The sequence below is a fragment of the Mastigoproctus giganteus genome, chromosome 3 (genome assembly GCF_048544385.1).
Source record: "Mastigoproctus giganteus isolate SK-2022 chromosome 3, ASM4854438v1, whole genome shotgun sequence".
Classification (NCBI taxonomy): Eukaryota; Metazoa; Arthropoda; class Arachnida; order Uropygi; family Thelyphonidae; genus Mastigoproctus; species Mastigoproctus giganteus.
Window position 1 is genome coordinate 9,331,938 of NC_143577.1, and position 19,050 is coordinate 9,350,987.

General features: G+C 38.3%; 2 protein-coding genes across 4 annotated transcripts in view; one reads left to right on the forward strand and one right to left on the reverse strand.

The window, feature by feature from the left end:
• LOC150087653 (uncharacterized) overlaps positions 1-19,050 on the forward strand; it is a 354,571-nt gene that overhangs the window by 153,766 nt on the left and 181,755 nt on the right. The gene's annotated exons all lie outside the window — the stretch shown is intronic.
• LOC150087655 (uncharacterized) lies at positions 1,565-12,179 on the reverse strand. The gene is made up of 5 exons (XM_090369178.1): positions 11,243-12,179; positions 4,597-4,662; positions 3,667-3,751; positions 2,628-3,512; positions 1,565-2,417 (listed from the first exon to the last, which is right to left on the reverse strand). Exons 1-5 carry the CDS (start codon positions 12,113-12,115, stop codon positions 1,789-1,791), a joined length of 2,538 nt encoding a protein of 845 aa, XP_090225304.1. The 5' UTR covers positions 12,116-12,179; the 3' UTR covers positions 1,565-1,788.

Sequence of the window (19,050 nt, forward strand, 5' to 3'; positions counted from 1 at the left end):
GTAAAAATTCTCATGGCTTCTCTGAAATCGATGTTTTTAAGAAGACTGATCACGTTATTTGATTTCAATCAACTAATGATCGAACGTCTCTATGTGTTGGAATTTGAAGCAGAAATTATGGTTTCTTAAGTTTTTAATAACTCTTAAACTCAAAAGGAGTAAGCGAGATACGTGTAAACTTTAAACCACTTAAAAATATTTGAAAACTGTAGTGAACTCTATTAGGTGTTAAGTAAGAAAACTACCGTTGAGTTCTTCAAAAATTTTGTATCCTTAGCCATAAATCTTTAGTAACTCATATATAGTAACAACTCCAAGTATAAATAATTTTTTATCGGATATTTCCAGCTCAAGTAAGTAGTTGAGTATACTTCAAAACTTAATTAATGGGTTACTTTAAGCTAACCAATTAATTACTTAATTAATGGGTTAACTTAATGGGTTTTTATCATTAATATAGTTGGTGCGACTGGACTAAATTGTTGAGAAATTTTCACGAATCTTCTTTGGACGTGGTAATAATCTGTTCATGAACCATGCTTTGTTGTTGAATTTAGATCCAACTATGCTAATAAAAAAAAAGTAAAATATAACTTCAGCGTTAATTTTTAAAATTCATTTTATTATCTAGTAAAATTTAATTCATAAAAGCAATTTTAAACAGTTCATATTTTCAACTCACAAACATTTATACATTTCAAAATTGCATCGAACAAACTGGATAAGAATTTATTAGTTAAAACAATATTTACAAACATATAAACCAGCCGAAAGAGGGCGCTACGTATCATCGTTTATACGTATTACAGCAGTTGCTGTACCGATTGTTCTATAAACTGAAGTGTGAAATTCCGAATTAAATTTATTAATTTAGGTGATACGCAATTAATGTACGTAATTAATATGACACCAGTAAAAAGTATTAATTTATAAGGAACAAATACCGTGAAAGTTGAAGAATATTTACAAAACTACTCAGGTAAGAAGGCATTGATTAGGCTTACTATTAAAAGCAAAATGTTTTATTTTTTATTTTTAAAACGAGAAAAGGAAATACCGAATATCAGAAAATTTTCTGACTGAAAAGAAACCAGAAAACAAGAAGTAGAAAGGAGAAAATAAATAAAAGCACTAAAAAAAAAAAGTTACATTGTGGTTTTGCCCTCTTAACAGCTGAAGAACTTTTGCAATTATACGTATTTAATTTTCGGCAAAGTTATTGAATTGGAGCGTGTTAATACCCTGATTATTTAAAACATTATTTACATAAAAATCTTCATTATAACCACTTTTCCGAAATAAAACACTCTGATTTCTGTAATGTCTCTTCTCTCCTCACAGTTCGGCACTACGTTCAAATAAATATATAATACATGACTAAAATTGCATAATGAAAATTAATAAATAGAGTATATCGCGTTAAATATGTACAAAAAAATACAACCATAAGTATATCATTACAATGGATACCACACGTATATAAATTAGCTATCATTACAATTCATTAAAGAATGTTATTTACAAAACTAAAATAAATTAATTTTAAGTCACAAGTTTTGTCGAGAGATGGCGCCACAATGCACCACATAAGTTAAACTCCTAAACAAGAAACTATTCCTTGGAACTTCGCTGTACTGCCTTCCAATGGCAAGCAAGAAAAATAATCGAATCATAAGGGTGCGACTGAACTTTGAAGTTTGTTTTAGCACACAGTTTTGAGAGGAACCGTTTTAAGGGCATTGGCCTGACTCAGTGTTCGTGTGAATCGTTCTGTACACACTCAGTTATTTAAGAATATTTCCATGGGCGAATCTTCATTTCCACTCGAGTCAGCTGCACCCACTCTTGGTCTTTGCTGTCATACCATGTAACCCCCGACTGGTATTTGCCATTAATGTTGACGTACTGGCAATGATTGTACCAGAATCCGCTGGAGTAGTACTCGGCACAGTTACTGTTGCTGGCATCATTGTCCCGGTCCATTGCACTGAAAGACATTCCACTGTGGTAGTCCATGGCGTCACTTGCGTTCCCGTGGTAACCGCTCACAAAAAGTTTGTAATTATCGGCTTCGTCTGTAATGTAAAACTGGCTGTATTCTGCAAACAAGTGCTCTCCGTAGATGTCCCACATGTCGATGCGTAGAGAGTAATTACCGTTTTTGGTTAATCGATGGATAAGTTCGTTTCCCAACCAGTACTCCCCTCTGGGATTCCCGAAGCCACTCTTGTAATCGGACCACCCTCGAGAAAAGTCTTCGCTTCCATCCTGTCGGCGTTGGATGATAGTCCATTGACTTCCTGTCGTCTTCATATCACAGAACACCTCCACGGGTTCAGAAATGCCCTTGGGTTTGATCAAATATACCCCGCTCCTATATTCCATCGGCTGCATTGGCATTGATTCCATAGAGCAATCTGTGAAAGAGAAAGAAAAAATATTTTAATTAAGGAATAAGCCAATATTATAGCATCTTGTTTATTTAATAGTAGACATCATAATTCCCAAATATCCATTATAAATCGTAAATTATTTCTATTAAAAGTTTTTATTAATCATTTGAATTAGCACTCAGAGTTATGACTTTTTAAAAAACTCATAATAGCCAGAATGGTTGCGATATTTACCTTCGGGTAAACGATTCATCAGTTTTTTGAGATCTTCTTCAACTTTAGAAGTGAGGTTTTGTAAATCAGGAAGCTGGGATTTCACAATTTTCATTTCTTTCTTGGTGTTCTCTTCATACTGAGAAAGGGCGCTAGCGTCTGCTTTAGTATTCAGTTGTTTATACAAGTCGGCAAGTTCTTTCCTTTTTTCATTTATATCTGAAGTCAAAACAGAAATACGAGACTCGAGAGCATTCATTTTAAGTTCCTGTATTGCTTCTGAACTGTCCCTCTTGCAGTCCTGTATAGTGTGATTGATCACGTTGTTCTGGATGGCAAGCAGACGAAAGTGGTCGCGCTTGATCTCCAACTGAAGCGTATTCATGTGGTGTTTCAAAGACTTCCAGTTCTGAACTTGAGTCGATTGATCTTCCCTGAGTACACCAAATGAAGACTGGATCTGGGCCACGTTGAACTCTAGCTTGGACATTTCTTTCTGTAGATCGTCTACGCTCTTGTCGTATTTTGTCTCCAGAGATTCCATGGCTTCAAAGAGTTTCACGGTGGAAGAATGCAACTTGGCGATTCCAGCGATGTTTCTGGTAGCATTGTGAACATCCTTTGAGTTTTCCTCGGACTGCCGCTGCACGGCTTGAAGACGAAATTCTAATTCTGTTAGGTGACGTCTCAGGTCGCCTTGATCGCCTTTGCACTTGATGGTCTCGTTAGATACGCGGTTCGACACTTGCTCAACATGGAGGATGGAGGCGTTCAAGTTACCATGTCCACGGAGAAAATGTCTTATTTCTTTGTCGAGTAGCACCTGGTGGTCGCTAATTTTTGACAAGGCCTGTCGCAGAAGATTCACCTCGATCTTAAGCCCTCTGTGATGGCGAAGACGGTGATCTGAAAGAGTAAAAATAAATTTTGAGAATGAAGAACAATGAAGTCAGTCAATCAATCACAAAATCAGAATGGAGAACAATGAAGTCAGTCAATCACAAAATCAGAACACAGAACGAAGTCATTCAAAGCGAAGCAAACAAAAATAGCTAATTACCTTTATGGTGCTCTCGAGAATCTTTTTCGTATTCGGCAATGTCTGCGATGTCTTTCTGCACGGAAAGTTCTTGAATAAGAGCATCCTGTATAAAGAAAAGGAATAATCAGGACCAAATACTATATATCATGCAAATACTCTATATCATGCAAAATCTCTAAGCTAAGTCGGATTATTGATGAATAATGGCAGGTGAGCGCCCTCTCCCAGCATTTAGAGGAACTAGAAGGAAATGTTAATTATCAGGCAAAGTACCGTAAATGGCAGGTAAAGGGATTATTTAAGCGAAACGGAATTGGACGTAGTAACTCTGTCCCTGTCTCTCTCGGGGATGACAGGGGAAGTTTAAATGGCAGGAAATCATAATCACAGAACAAACAATGCTGTTTGCGCAAAGCTGTTAATTTATGTGCCATTAAGGCCTTTTGTGCATCGCCAGAGAAGATTCGCGTAACTTAGAGGATTAAATTATCAAACAGAAGGCAAATTCTGGTTATGATTCTAAAGAAGATAATTATGGCTTTGAATATTCTATGCAGGAAGGAGCAGGGCGAGCAGAACGTTTCCTACACCATGCTCTTTGAATTTCATAATATGATGCAAATATTCTTTCCAGTTCCATTTTGGAACAAAAGAACAGAAATAAATTGAAAAAGAAAAGAATTGTAGCATTAGTAGATTTATTTTTACTTATTTGTCTTAGATTTATACAATAGATTCCACCATTAGGTTTAGACTCAGCAATATTGTAACCATGGTTACCACGCTGTAGTGTTGTACCATGGCTACAATATAGCTCAGCAATACTCTAAAAATGGTGACAGAACGCCCCTTTGCTACTTTAAAAAATAAATACGCCGAATATTTTGATAGAATTTTGGGCTTTTAAAGTGAAAACTTAAGGTGGAAGAACTTGAAGTTGCAACTCACCTGTTCACTAAATCCAGAACTCAAACGGTGGCGCTCAATTAGTAATTCTTCACGGACTGATATCATCTGCAAATAAAATTAAAATATATTAGTAATTCAATCAATTCACCTATTGTATGGTTTAATGTTTGAAAGTAAGAAATATATGCAGGGTGTTTTAATGAAAAGGCACCGGTGAATTTAGAAATTTACGATTTATAAATTAAAATTTTGCCTAATGAATGGGAAAGTTGTTTCCCGTCCTCGATTTAGTTTAAAAAACGATATTGTGTACTTCTTGAAAGGAATATAACTGATATTATATAAATAAACACACATACGAAAATTATATGGGAGGTTACATTCGGTTCAGAAATACACGGATAACATTTTTAGGCTAAACCGAGGACGGGAAACAACTTTCCCACTGAGAAAAAAAAGCAGTTTATTAGGAAAATTTTCAATTTAGAAATCGCAAAATCTAAACGGTAATACTAAATCGAACTTTAACATAAAATTCAAATAGAGATAAAGAAGCGATAAACCGGTATCATTTAATATTTAATTTAAACACCCTGCACTTTTATATAATGTTAAAATACATCAGCTATGTAAGCAAACTTTATCTGAGATTATTTGGTATAAAATGGATTTTATATACATTTACGAAACTAAAATGATTAATAAAAGCTTATATTCGGCAAGATAACTACAAAATACTGTGTAATTTTTATTTATTATATTCGAACATCCTTTTTCATCCCTTCAGAACCGTTAAGTTGTTATGAAATATGGCCAGAGCCAAGTATCTGACCGTGTCTTTTCTGGGGGTGTAGGGGGAGGGATATCCCTGCATATTATTTATTTACAGAAGCAAGTTATTTTATCTGTTTTGATAACATCATTCTCTATGATTAATCTGTCTAAGGATGTAATATCTAAATCAGATGATCAGCCGCACCAAATCCTTCTGGTAGCAAAAGATTATTTTGACGGACAATTTACCTATGCGAGTAAAGCCACGATATCGAAATAGGAACCTGGACTTCTGTGAGAGGAGGTAGTTCTCCCCGACGTACCCCTACCTACTCCCTCTCTCTCTCTCTTCAACCCACCTCGTTCTGTATCCTCAGCAGGAATCCCTTTCAAGTTCGAACTCCTTTCATAGGTCCAACCGAACGAATGGTGTAGGGTTTCCCGCCCATTCAACCCCAATAGAGCGGGAGGCCCAAAGTGCAGACGCCCGCAAAAACAACAATGGCCGCTGTCGACCGACGTGCTTTTCAACGTTCGCTTCAGACATCCGGCGCTCGGATTAGTAGAAGCATTCATCCGCTGCTTGCCAACGCCAGTCTGTCTGGCCGCTTTTGTGTGCGTGAGGTTTGCTATTTGTGCCTCCACATTCCTCTCCTCTCCATCATCGCTCTCCATTACGGAGCGGCCTGCGGGACCTTTTGTTCTGTCACGTTGTTTGCTGTCCCGGGGTACTCCTGGCGACATTAAAACTTCGAGTTCAACGACAAATTCCAGCGTCGTCGACACTAGGACACGGTGAAAAGGGGTTCGATTAATGGGCAAGACGGTAGAGGGAACAGAAATTTGGCAAATATTCACATAAGAACTTCTCGATACGATGCGGAGAAACCTGGGAACACTGAAATGCGGGGTCAAGTCCACCGTGCGTGAATTACACCTAGTGTAATAAATTGCAGGCACCCGTCTCCACCCTCCTTTTGAATAAGGACCACGGAAGATCCTGTCAGATGCCAAGACGGAGTTGTCGCATATCTGCAGTCTGCGGTCCCTCCCGACCGCAGAATAATTACAATAGGTCACTGGCTACCCGTTTAAGAAATTAATCTTTTGGTTCAGTGTGCACAGCAATGTTTAAGAAATTCAGTTTAAATAAATTGGAAATGCAATCATTTTGCCCAATTTTTTTGACATACCTGCAGTACTCCTGTTGGTTGGATTTTCAGAATAACTCGCCAAAACATTGGTATATCGCGTCTGTAAATTGTGTGGGTTCTAGGGTACGTTTATCTATTTGTTTTATGAAAAATTCCAGTTTCTCCAAAAAAAAAAAGTGAAACCCTTGTCCGAAGTCGGATAACTCGGCCACAGCATAAAAATAGAAGGTAATCGAATTCAGACTAGTTTTTGCATGCTCGCCGTTTAGAGTTCGCTTGTTGTGAGTCACTCTATCCATGTTGAAGGAATAAGTTCACATTTAATTAAAGAAATAAAATGAAATATAGTTCGAAAATACTCTCTGAAATCCCTTACAGATCCACGGACCAAAGGGTAGTTTTGTAGCCGAAAGATTAGTAAAAAATAAACGATATTCGATAAAATAATCGAACTTTGTTATCATCGTTCCTTGCCATCGGTCCTTCTAGAAATAAATGTTAGCTCCTAAGAACTAAAAATATTTTCAATAGTTGAGTTCTGGCTGATTTATAACTTCGCCTGGACATTTCCTTTCCAGGTAGCATTAAAATATCGGCAGAAAAAATAAATCACAGTTATCTAATATAACCTCCGAAGGTGTAGTACGGTATTTTATAAAAATAACTGTCCCAAAAAGAGGCCTGCTGTGATAATTGCCCTCAAGAATACTTCCTGTATCAGTCTTTTTTTTTTTTCTTTCTTTTTTGTACGTATCAGTTGGCATCTTCTCCACACAAGCTTGCTTCTAACATGTCAGGCACTCAGCACTCTCCCCAATGTGCTTGGATTACACCTCGCCCGACCAACCAGTGTTTCATCGCTTTGCTCATTAAAAACCGGCCTCGTTTAACTTTTCGCTGCATGCTGCAAAGCCATGGCAGGTGACTCTTTAGATTGAAGGCTAAAGGTCAATGAGACGCGGCCGGGGCAGCTCGCACTGCGGCAGCTGGAATACGGCAGCTGACAACGCAAGCCAGCTGCTTAGCTTGTCTGGTTCAACTTTACCTGATCATTTGTTTCATCTCTCTCTCTCATGCAACACGCGCAAGCGATGTCGAAACAATCTGTCTTTCTGACTCAATCCAAGAACTTGGTTTTATTTTCAAAATGTCTGACGGTTACAATCGAAGCATTTTTAATAGGCATTTGTGATTTGAATTAAAATCCTACTGTATTATCTGGCAGGTAATAAAATTAACAAATTATAGATAATGCTATGCCGTATAGTAAGCACATTACGTCATAAGAGTTACGTTGTGCGGTAATTACCGTATAACGTAACCAACGTAGACAAGGAAAATATTTGACAAGAAAAGTCAAATATTAGTCTGAACCTTCCATTGATCGAACATGTTTGGTATCCAATGGCGGCAATGATGACGTCACAGAAGGGCATTCACTTGCCCCCAATACTGCATGAATAGCCTACATCTGCTCTTGACACGATTTTAGTCTGGTTCCTGTTTTTGCTTTCCTCACCAACTCTCTCCCTCCCTCCGATTTTGAAGAAGGGCCCTTCTCTATTCACCTTAGCGCTTTTCTCGTATTGGGTCCCGACGTGTACGCTCTGTCAGGGAGCACATTGGTTGCCATTGGTGACGGATTAGAAGGGGGAGGGGGAGCAGAAACCGTATTCTTGATATTTGTGCGCTTAGGTCACCTATTGTATAAAGGAAAGTTCCAAGCAAACCCTATATATTTTGATGAAGTTCATCTCCTTATGATGAACAAATAATAGGAGTACTGTACTCGCGGGGGGGGTATACGAACACGAGGGGGAAGAAAATCTATAATCGAGCAATTTTTTCCTTAACGTTTAGAAAGTTATAAATATTTCGTATTAATTTCGTGTTATTACCCAATGTGTTAAAGCCTGATGTTATCATAAACTGGAGAAGTGTCTGGTATCTCCGGATGTTTACCAACGGCTCTGCGCAATTGAGCGCAAACACACTGACATCACATCGTATCCCACGTGAATATGATCATGTGACGTAGCCGAGGTTATCTGAAAAACATTGAGGAACGTACTACGCTTACTGATAGCAGTTGGGAAACATCCCAAGCGTGTTTTTCAATAAACAGAGTTCCTATCACGCTTTCCATCTATATTACCATTATAATAGATGTCTTCACCAAAATTGTAATCTATACGAAATGACAATATCCTAAAAATGGGATTAATATAAATACTTGAAATAAAATTTTGTAATTTGTAAAATGTGCCATAAAATATATTAATGAATTCCTCAGCCCTACCTTAAAAATCTAAACATTTACTGATATAGAAAGTGAAAGACGCGCTAAGCCTAAAAGTACATAGGCTAATTTTCCCCCCAAAACGTTTCATCCATTTAATTTACTGAATTATAAAATTATACTATACTGCATTTTAAAATTTAATTTCGCTACGACATTTTCATTCCTTTTTTCTCTCAAACAACTGAAACGTTTAATAAGAACCTAATTAAACAACAGTTGAACATTAAAGTGACAATGACTGGTGCGCCACCTAAGTTTTTTCGAAGTTGTTAAAAATTAAATTTTATTATCAGAGCTGAAAGTTTTAATGATTTTAAAAAGTAAATTGCGTATTTATTTTGCTTATCTTGCTTATCAAAAAAGGTACTTATCTTAAGGTTTTATTGAAGTATTTTCCAATGAAGAACAAAGCGATAGCCAAGATAACAATAAATACATTTGCGAAATATTTCTAAATAATCGTTGCCTGAAAAAGGAAATCGGTGTCTGAAAAATGCAAGGGGTGGTAGGCATAATTTTGCGTCCTTGTCCCTTTTGCCAAAGAAAATCGTAGGGTGTTTAACTCGGTTTCGCCCATAAATTATAGAATATCGTTGGATGCATTTTAAAATGTCATCAAGTTGAAGTTATTGCGAAGGATTTTTGCCGCGAAAGAAGTATGAATGTTTTTACCGTTCTGGTCAGGACACTAAGCAAAAATTTCCTTGAAGACCACCTGCTGTTATTTTAAATCGCACGCAGTCGCCTACAGGCGCGGCCAAACCCCTCTTTCTTTCTTTTCTAAAGTCATTATTCATTCCGTTCGCATTTTCGTGCACTGTATTTGTCGGCGTTGTCCGAACAACACCTGTTGCGCGTGGCGGACCAGAACCCACCATCATAGCTTCCGTGCGGTGGTTGAAAACTTGAGATTACCACATTAGCATGTTAGAAGGGAGTGGGGGTCTTAGAAATAAGGAAGAACTGAATTTGGGAAATAACTCAGATAAAAGAACAAACATATCTTTATTACGGTTTCAGTTATATTCTCTTCAAATAGTTATTCGATTTTCAAAATGAAATTTAGAATTTAAAGAAATATTTTTTCTTTTTTTTTTTCGGATTATCCTGGTAGCAATGAATTTGAAATTTCCTGTTGGTGTGAATGCGTATCACTAATCGAAAGAAAAGATATCCACAACACCTGCGCCATCTGGTCAACACACGGAAGTTGAAATCTGCTTAAGTTCAGTTGGCATATTTTGTGCCAGCTGAAGTTTATTATCAATTCCTTTGCATGCTCAGACCCAGAGGGGAGGAGAAGGGGAAAAGAAGGTAAAACCTAATTAAGTGGTTAATGATTGCAAAGAATTTGAACTGTGTCATGTGTACAAAAACATTACATCCCTCAGCGCAGACAAAGCTAAGAGATTAACGCAATATATCCAGAAGGCAGTCCAGACGACCCCTCCAAAAAAAAAAAAAAAAGAGGGGAACTGAAAACGTGAGCACCTGGCGTTCTGACGAAACTAAGACAGACCCTTTACCCGCAGGGGTCGGGGGGAAAGAGACCCTTTCAACGACACGCGACCAACTGCTTCTTGTTCAACGTATCGACCAGGCGAAGCGGAATTTCAGGGGGAAAAAAAATCTAAGGTTAGATAACTGGTTTTGTAGACACAGCGAAGTGAATACGGTCTCCAGCGAGCGGGCCCCTTCGCAGTTTGTTACGTTAAGGACTGCTGAATTGATGAATAGCTGTGCGAAGGTTATACAGTGAACGCTGGACTTGGGCATTTTCTTTCACCTAAATTGAGGTGGTTACATGGGAAAAAACTTTATTCCCCACAACAGTTTCATGATCAATATGCAGTATGAAAACTTACTCTTTAGGGGCAACAGCATTTTTTACAATATTTCCATAAAAAATGTTCTCATTAATAACACAATTCCAAAAAAGTTGGAGCAGGATTTTAGGACTTGTTGTATCAGGGCTTTAGGAGCATCAGTGACCAAGGCCATGTTATTCTGCGTATACTGTCTGTAAATTGCGTGTGTTCTGTGATAAATTTGCTGTTTGCTGGACGAAAAAATCCGAGTTTCCGGGAGAAAAAACCACGTTGTCCTCGTCTGAGACCGACTAACAGCCAAAACGTGGTTAAAGAAAATAATTCGTATATGTCTTTCTTAGAAATACTTTTAATGGATAAAATCAGGACAGTGTTTTTTTCTTGTTCAATAAACAAAACAATGAACTCAAGTTACTTAGCTCCCAAGATCAGCACCCCATTAAACTATAACTGGTAATGGAATATCGAATATAAATATTTGATATTCCATTTCATGATAAATGAAACTCAAATAAGAGGACAGTCATTTTGTGAAATTATAGCATCAGAAACCAAATCTTAATTTAAAATAAAAATCATTCAAATCAAAGGTACTATTTTTAAACTACACAATTCTTGTTACTCACCTCTTCGGAAAGATGCTGATAGCCGACTGTTACTTCCTGGTTCCTTTTCCTTAACTCGAGAATGTCTTGTTGTAGCTGGCTGACTGTGGCCGAGTCACGTTCTTGATGAACCTTGAAGCCCTCAATCTCGCTTCTCAAGGATACCACGTCAGATCTCACCAGGCTCATGTTCGCTTCTACCATTTGCCGCTGACGAAAAGCTACGGAGATGTTCAAAACGGATGCCATCTCGGCCATCTCGTGACGAATCTCTTCCACTGTTTTCTGCAACCATCTTGTTGTCACTTGGGTGGATCGAAGTTGATTTATCACAGACAAGTCCTCTTCGTGTTTGGCGCGCACAGCTTCGACTTCCTGCCTCAATTTCTGGATCTCGGCGCGGAGGGAATCTGACTCCAAACGAATATCACCCATAACCCCAGCAGCGGCCGCTTCTCTCTCTTTTACCGATACCATTTCCATCAGATCGTGTTTCAGTTCCTTCAGAGTAGCATCGAGAGCCGATAAACCGTGTCTTTCTTTCTCCAGCATCCTAATGGCCCGAGAGTTCATGTGGATTTCACCTTTGACTTCGGCTACCTTTTCCGATGTATCGGCTGTCGAAGTGGAACCGTCCTCAAAAAGGGTCGGAGGCGACACCAGTGGGACCACAGTGGGCGTTAAGCCATAAGAATGCAGCTTGTGTAGTTTGTCTTCCAGAACGAGAATGGTAGCTTGGTCTTGGGCTCGAGCCTCTTGAAGAGCCAACACTTGGGACTGCAGTTGACTTACAATCTTGGCAAGTTGACCGGCATCATCCCCACTCACAGCAACTACACACCCCGTAAAACAAAATAAAACAGATAAAATACACGAGAGTGTTGACCACCTCATGGCTATATGGCGAGACGGAACACGGAGACGAGCGTACTCCACAGTTAACGATCCGTTCGCTCGGTGTGCGATCATCAATTTACAGCTGAAACCGCCTCCGTCTAAGGTTTTATACGGAGACGGGACGTCCTGGAGACGAACGCACCACGTGCCACCAGAGGGGCGGGCTACAGCGCGAGGACGGAAGCAGTCACGATTCCCTCTAACCTCCGCAGCTGTCACCGGAGTGTAAGGAAGAAAGGGGAGAGGGGCGGAGTGGGGGAGTGAATAGCAGATTGCTCTCCCTTTCTCTTCGAGCATGCGGGCTCGTGCAGGGTCGTCTTGAGCGTGCGCCTTGCTCGTTGGTAATGAATTCACTATCACTGACGGACGCGCGCACACTACTATGTAATTGTAGCAGGCACGCGCAATGGAAACCGTGCCAATGCACACGGACCAGCCGCCTGTTCGAGTTTAAAGTGTCTGTTCCCTCCACGACCCTCGGAAAGTATACAAATTATAATGCACAAGTAGCAGATGATATTCTTCGGCGCACTATCTATATGTACTTAAATAATCCGCAGGAAATGCATTAAAATTGATCACTGAAGTATAACAACCAGAATTTCAGCAATGGTTTAACGGAATAAATTGGTAAAAATAAATAAATAAATAATAAAAATATGTACGTATATTTATTTATTTATATATTCATTTTAAAGGAAATAACGACAAATTTATTCTATTTTTTTTACATTTCGTTTCTCATAAACAATAATAATACAGAAGTAGCAGACGACAGCTGGCTCAATATGCGGAAATCTGCTCTGTTGCTATGAGACAAAAACAGCAGACGATATCGAAATATAAATTTTAGATCTTAATGTATCTGCAAGGCAATTTCAACAGAAAACGCATTAATATTTATCGAGGAATTATCATAAACAAGCATGTTCGTCAATCTACAAATACGATTTTAACAAAACTCTGCTAGAACACTATTTTTGGAAGAAGAAGAAATTATTTGTACAATTCTGTTCTTTTCTTTGAACATCACTAAAACGAGATACTGAAAAAATTATGAACTTCATAAGATCGATTCGAATGAAAAATGAGTGCAAAAGACCTCAGTTCAAGTCCAATCGATAACGGGAGGAATTTTTATGGTCCTTTTTCACAACATGGCTGAGTTAGTGGGTCTCAGGACAGGGTGGGATGGGTTTTTCATCCAGAAAATTGAGTATCTTCTCAGACCCACTTAAGGATTCAGGTTTCTATATCAAATGTACGTTTTAGATGACTGACTGCATACATGATTCCAGAAAATACATAAAGATTTGTGTACTTTAAAATAATCTTCATATTTTTCAATGTTATTAGATCTAATTTCAGCAGACAGACAATTTTATGCATTCTTTTGATAAAATGCTCTCTATGTGGGTTTTGAAAATGCGTTTCGAGTCTAAAAAGACCTCAAGAAACTTAAAATTCCAAAACTGCACTTAAAGACCCTCGACAAAAATTGTCAGAAGGAAGGTATCAACCGCTAGTGAGAAGTCGTATTGAGTTTTAGCTGAATTCAGTTTCAGGTTAAAGAAGGTAAGATAATTATTAAAGTTTGAGATTCAGAAGACACTTTTAATGCCTCTTCATCTAGTAAGCCGCCGTAGCCGAGTGGTCAGGCGCGTGGGTGCATAAGTACACGTGCCTTGAGTGACCCGAGTTCAAGACCGTGACTGCTGAATACGGTGCTGTTTCTTGTATTCTCTCTACCTTGTGAACTCCTCTGACCGTTTGGTCGTCCTAGAGTATAAACAGAAAATTTATTTATTTATTTACTGAAGGAGATTTGAGGCATGAGCGAAGTGAAGACGTCGTATATAAGAAATCACTTTGTGGTGAGAATCTCTGCCTTGGAATCCTTAGTTAATAATTTATCCTCAGATTTAAAAAGAAGTATTTTCTTTGGTAGATAAGTTCAATGAAGGATAACACAGGATCTGTGATTAGAAAGAACTCTTCAAGTCAAGGAGGATCAAGGAAGAAACCGAATCAAATGCAGAGGATACGGCAAAGGAAACAGGATAAAAGACCATCTCCTAATTCAAATAGTTAAGGATGGTAACAGTCCTTAATATGATAACTGAAGATTTGGGGCACAAAGCAAAGTATACATTTTTTTAATAATTTGAGCCAGATTGAAAAGATTGATCGTTCGAAATTGTGGTGGACTGGCCAGTGTGTCTGTTTTGGGTACCAGAATCACTCTGCTCATCCAAATTTTCATCGTTTTTATGATATTTATTGAATCGAGGAACACAAAGCATATTTCTAGTAAAACCGCTTCTACAATCTCAAAGCAACTGGATTTGGGTCTGTGTATTAGGACCACAAATCCTTATCATGTTTCTAAGAACAAAGTCACTTAACCTCAGTTCAGTGCAAAATAAACTGAGCTTGTTGACGCGTTGCTTTGTATGTTTTATGTAATAATAAAACTACGTCAATGTTCCAACAGCTAAATTTATATTTGATATATGTCCTTGGAACTCTCCATAAATATCCTGTCCAAACTGCCATAAGTTGGTTTTTTCAATGGACCAGTTTCATCATACAAAGTGCAATGCCTAAGTCCCGCGTAATTTCGCATCATTCCATGATGGAATAACCAGCTCTCGGCTACTTTTAAGGGAAAAAAATCCGCTCTCGTCGAAATTGCAAAAGGAATCCATAGATCTACACTTTCACTGATTTAACCGTGAACTTTTACTCACAAAAGTTCACGGTTTCCCTTCTTCCAGCAACTGAAACACTGTCTGTAATGCAGGATGTAATGGGTTGACCACACCCTCAGATTCTCTTCGCACCAAGCATGATGGAACCACCAGGAGTGATGACTTTGTTAATATGCGAAGCATTATCAGGATCAATATCTCCAAACAAGAACTAATTGAAATAATAAATCAATATAATTGCTCTAGTCTCGAGGCAAACCAATTTCCAAGTTACGTCCTTATTATTGCATTGATATCCTCTTTGACATCCCGATCAACAGAATGTTCGCAGAAGTCTGAGTTTTTCCTTCATGGCTTGAACTCATCATCATGAGTTTAAATTCCTTCATAGACAAGTCCACCTTCATGGTTGTTTATTTGATCCAAAACATTCTTTGGAACAAGGAATTTCACACTTGAACAGCAGTTATATTATAGTATGGCATAGGCATTTTACACCCTCGCGGGTAGCAGAGTGGTTATAATTACCGTCCTCCTACACCAGGAGTTCCAATCTAATCAATACGAAGAGGTTTCGTGGGATTTTCTTAAGATAGCTAAGTTAGTCTGTCTCAGCAGACCGACGGAAGAATACTCGCAATTATAGACAAAATTTTCCTACCCTTCATAGACTTAGTTGCTTTGGCACTTAACACAACTTAACCTAATGTAATCTATTTTACGTCATACGATGATTAAAGATGGCCACAATGATCAATGTCTTTCTTATTCCACGTTAAAATCTCGGCTTTGACTGAAGCTGACCACCATAGAGCCAACAGTAACCTGTCTGCATTGAATTGTACGTACGTGTGTATCAAGGCCAGTTTATCTGTTCATAAAGTGGAAACTTACTTCTTCACCAGTGAGCTAACGACTTCCCTAACTGCAGCATCTGACATCACATTTAAGTTTTTTTTCTTCGTTCACTCTCTCAAATGTAACAAGCATCAACAGTTCCTTGCTTTGTTTTGAAGCAAATTCTTGGTACAACCGTAAGACTTGGAATTTCTTGGATATTTTCCTCCTTCCGTTGTGTCTTGAAGGCCATGCTATAACCACACCTGCCATCTCAGCGTCCTCTTTAGGACTAACGAGGTTAGAGCGGGAATTGGATGACCTTATTTCATATTGTCATGGCCAAGTACACTCCAGGAGATAAATGGTGATGCGTGTGTTAATGTTGTGAAACGTTCGTTACTCAATTTCTTCTTGTCTTTTATTTTTTTTTAAACTTCTTGATGCATTCATTACTCGTTCTATTTTCAATTACATTACGATTTCTTTTATTATTTTTAAATTAATTCTTCGGTTATTTTATGGAACTAATCATTACTTACGTTTCACAAGCTGGACTCCTAAAATTGCCTGTAGATGTATTTATTCAAGTTTAAATTCTAACTGGACAGCTGAATAATGTCTTTTCAAAGGTCTTTCGGCTGGATGTATTGAATTTCACGACCACTTTTGTGAAATTCGATAGGCAGAGGAAACTTCCCGGCGTCTTTGTCTACAGAGATAGTAGCTGAATCGAAACACGCATAATAATGGCAGTCCATAAGTTCACCATAACAGAATCCATACAAGTAAGCAAATTATGCGCGTGCGTGCAAAAGGGATACAAGTTAGCACGCTCATTTTCAATTGCTATTAGATGAATTATATGAATCAAATAATTCGTTTACTCCAGACTTGGTATATAATGAAAAGTAGCAAATATTCTTCCGAGGTGTTTCTATTTCACCCCCTTTTTTCCCCGCCTTCCTATATAAATCCCCAGCTAGACCCTAATTGTGCTTCGATTGTCTAGGATGACGGTAAGATGACCTTCTGTCTGTTCTTTAGGAATATGACCTACTTTTTTTGGCTTCAATACATGGCCACATGACCTCGCTTGTAACGATAGATCTATGTTGACACTGCGATGATAAAGAGGAGGGTGATGAGCGGGGAAACTAGCGGATCCGCTATGCATAGGGGAAAAAAGTTCTTTTATTTCAATCTGAAAATTTTTTTCCCCTCGAACACAAAATATTCTCCTCACGTGCAGATTACCATTTCCTGAAAGAGATGGCGTATTATATTTACAACTAATCTGCTAAATTTTTAAAAATTTGAATACCATAGATGAGGTCCCTGTGTAAGACCGGAACCTCAGCCCGTCCATGTGAAATTTGGACTTTTGAAACTTTTTTTCACTGCACCAATTAATGATATCCGAAAGGAAATGACGCCAACAACCGGAAGTGTACTCAAATGCACATATAATTGAACAATGTTATTCTTTATTCATTTCTTCTTCTTTCCCTCTGTTTTTTTTTTTTTTTTCTTTTGTTTGTTTTCCTGCATTGCAGTTACTTGGAGCCGTAATTCACGTGCCTACACACTGAGGAATGGACTTCCTCCCAACACATCCTTCGACATAACGCATGTGGTCGTGGGCACGTTTTGCGTGAACTATTTGTACCTGTCACCTCACAGAAGTAATTAATCACAGCCCGTTCATATATCACATCTGGCGTTAGTAAGTACCCTTCCACGGGCTTTCTCGGGCCAACAAAATGTATATATACGTCATCCCATTCGCACCATACCGGCAACACTGGCAATTGTTATTTTAATTCCGACGTAAACTACCCCTTACTTGGGTTTGCATCGAAAAATCCCCTTCCTCTTTCTTGGTGCGGCGGAAAAGGGGGAAAAACACGCCACGTGGCATCACAACCTGGTGAATGCTGGATACAACAAGCTCAACATTTGACCGTACGGTACTGGGATAACAATGCTTCAAAATAACTAGAAAATCATGCAACCGAAAGCGAATTCCAGTGTGGGCAAGTTCTGAATCAATAAAAGAGCGCGCAGATCAATCACTGAATTCCGCACCCCGTAGGCACACGTCAACCATCAATTCCCTTGACCTCCATCGATATCCCATGGTATCGATAGGGGGTCAAGTGAATTGACGGTGGTTTCGTCATCTTCAAATTGCCACTGCAGACAGGACCATATCAGCGGCTGGACAAAACCAGGCAAATACCGACACTCACTAGTGTGTCGGTATTTGCCTGGTTTCTCAAACCAATCTGGTTTCTCACAGGTTTCTCAAACCAATCGATTATTCTTTTGCTGAAATTGTATTTCTTCTAAGGAAAAGTTAAAATAAATCTTTGACGAGTTTTTCTAACACTTTTTTCTTAGGTGCTATGAGAATTAGGTAGCATTCTTTTTAGAATGTGATTAAACGGCGTAATATTGAAGTGGTAAAGCTTTACCAATATCTATTATTATTTTTTTAAATCCTTTACATCATCCAAATATAGATAGAATATTTCCTTTGAACATACATTGAACAAAAATGAAAAATCGGATGGATATCTCTTATATTGGAAGTGATTCTGTATATAAATTTACAGCATTGAAGACTATCAATATATCAAATCCCGGTATGGGCAAGGCATTAGCTGCAAAATACAGTATTATCGTGTTAGGCTGCAAATATGTAGGAACCACAGTATTTTTCCCAACAACCTTCATTTTTCATATTTAAGTTATTAATGATCCAAATGTCTATTACTCAATATAACAGCGCATTGGAAACCTTAAATATCTGAATGATATTTGCTGGCGAGGATCTGTGAACAGCATCCTTTATCTTTGTAGTCAACCCTTAAACACCATTATTCCATATCATTACTTTGGGTTGCAGGGTATGGAGTAGTACAACGTAGCGTGGGCATACCAAGATCAAAAACGGACTTTCTAAAAAAATTAAACCATGCAGCCATCTCCCGAGACCGACAAACTCGGCCACAGAATGGAAACGCCCATTATAACATCTCTCACCTAGGCATAATTCGAACTTTGCCTATTCTAGACGATAATGCTTAGCAATTGTAACCACTTCGCTGCCCGTGGGGGTAGAGGTCGAGATGCCTTGGCACTTCTATCAATTAGCACAAATCAATTTTTACCTCAGTTCCTAAGTCAGGAGTTTAGTTCATTGCTTAATTCCATTTTGTACATTTAACTTTCAAGAGGACATTGAAAGTATTGATTGAAAGCAAAACCATATCCGAGGTGCTGTTTTTAATTTACTTTAATTATAATATATCATTGAGTGATACTGAATATTTATCTTTTGCATTTCCATAGTGGATTTGTATTTGCTATCATGATTTC

What these genes read in the sequence shown, in the direction of transcription:
- LOC150087655 (XM_090369178.1), bottom strand. Translation starts at nt 12,115, where the DNA reads ATGAGGTGGTCAACACTCTCGTGTATTTTATCTGTTTTATTTTGTTTT. An exon ending in ATCAGCATCTTTCCGAAGAG is followed by an intron (nt 4,663 to 11,242) that starts GTGAGTAACAAG and finishes TTTTATTTGCAG; the next exon opens with ATGATATCAGTCCGTGAAGA. An exon ending in TTCTCGAGAGCACCATAAAG is followed by an intron (nt 3,513 to 3,666) that starts GTAATTAGCTAT and finishes TTACTCTTTCAG; the next exon opens with ATCACCGTCTTCGCCATCAC.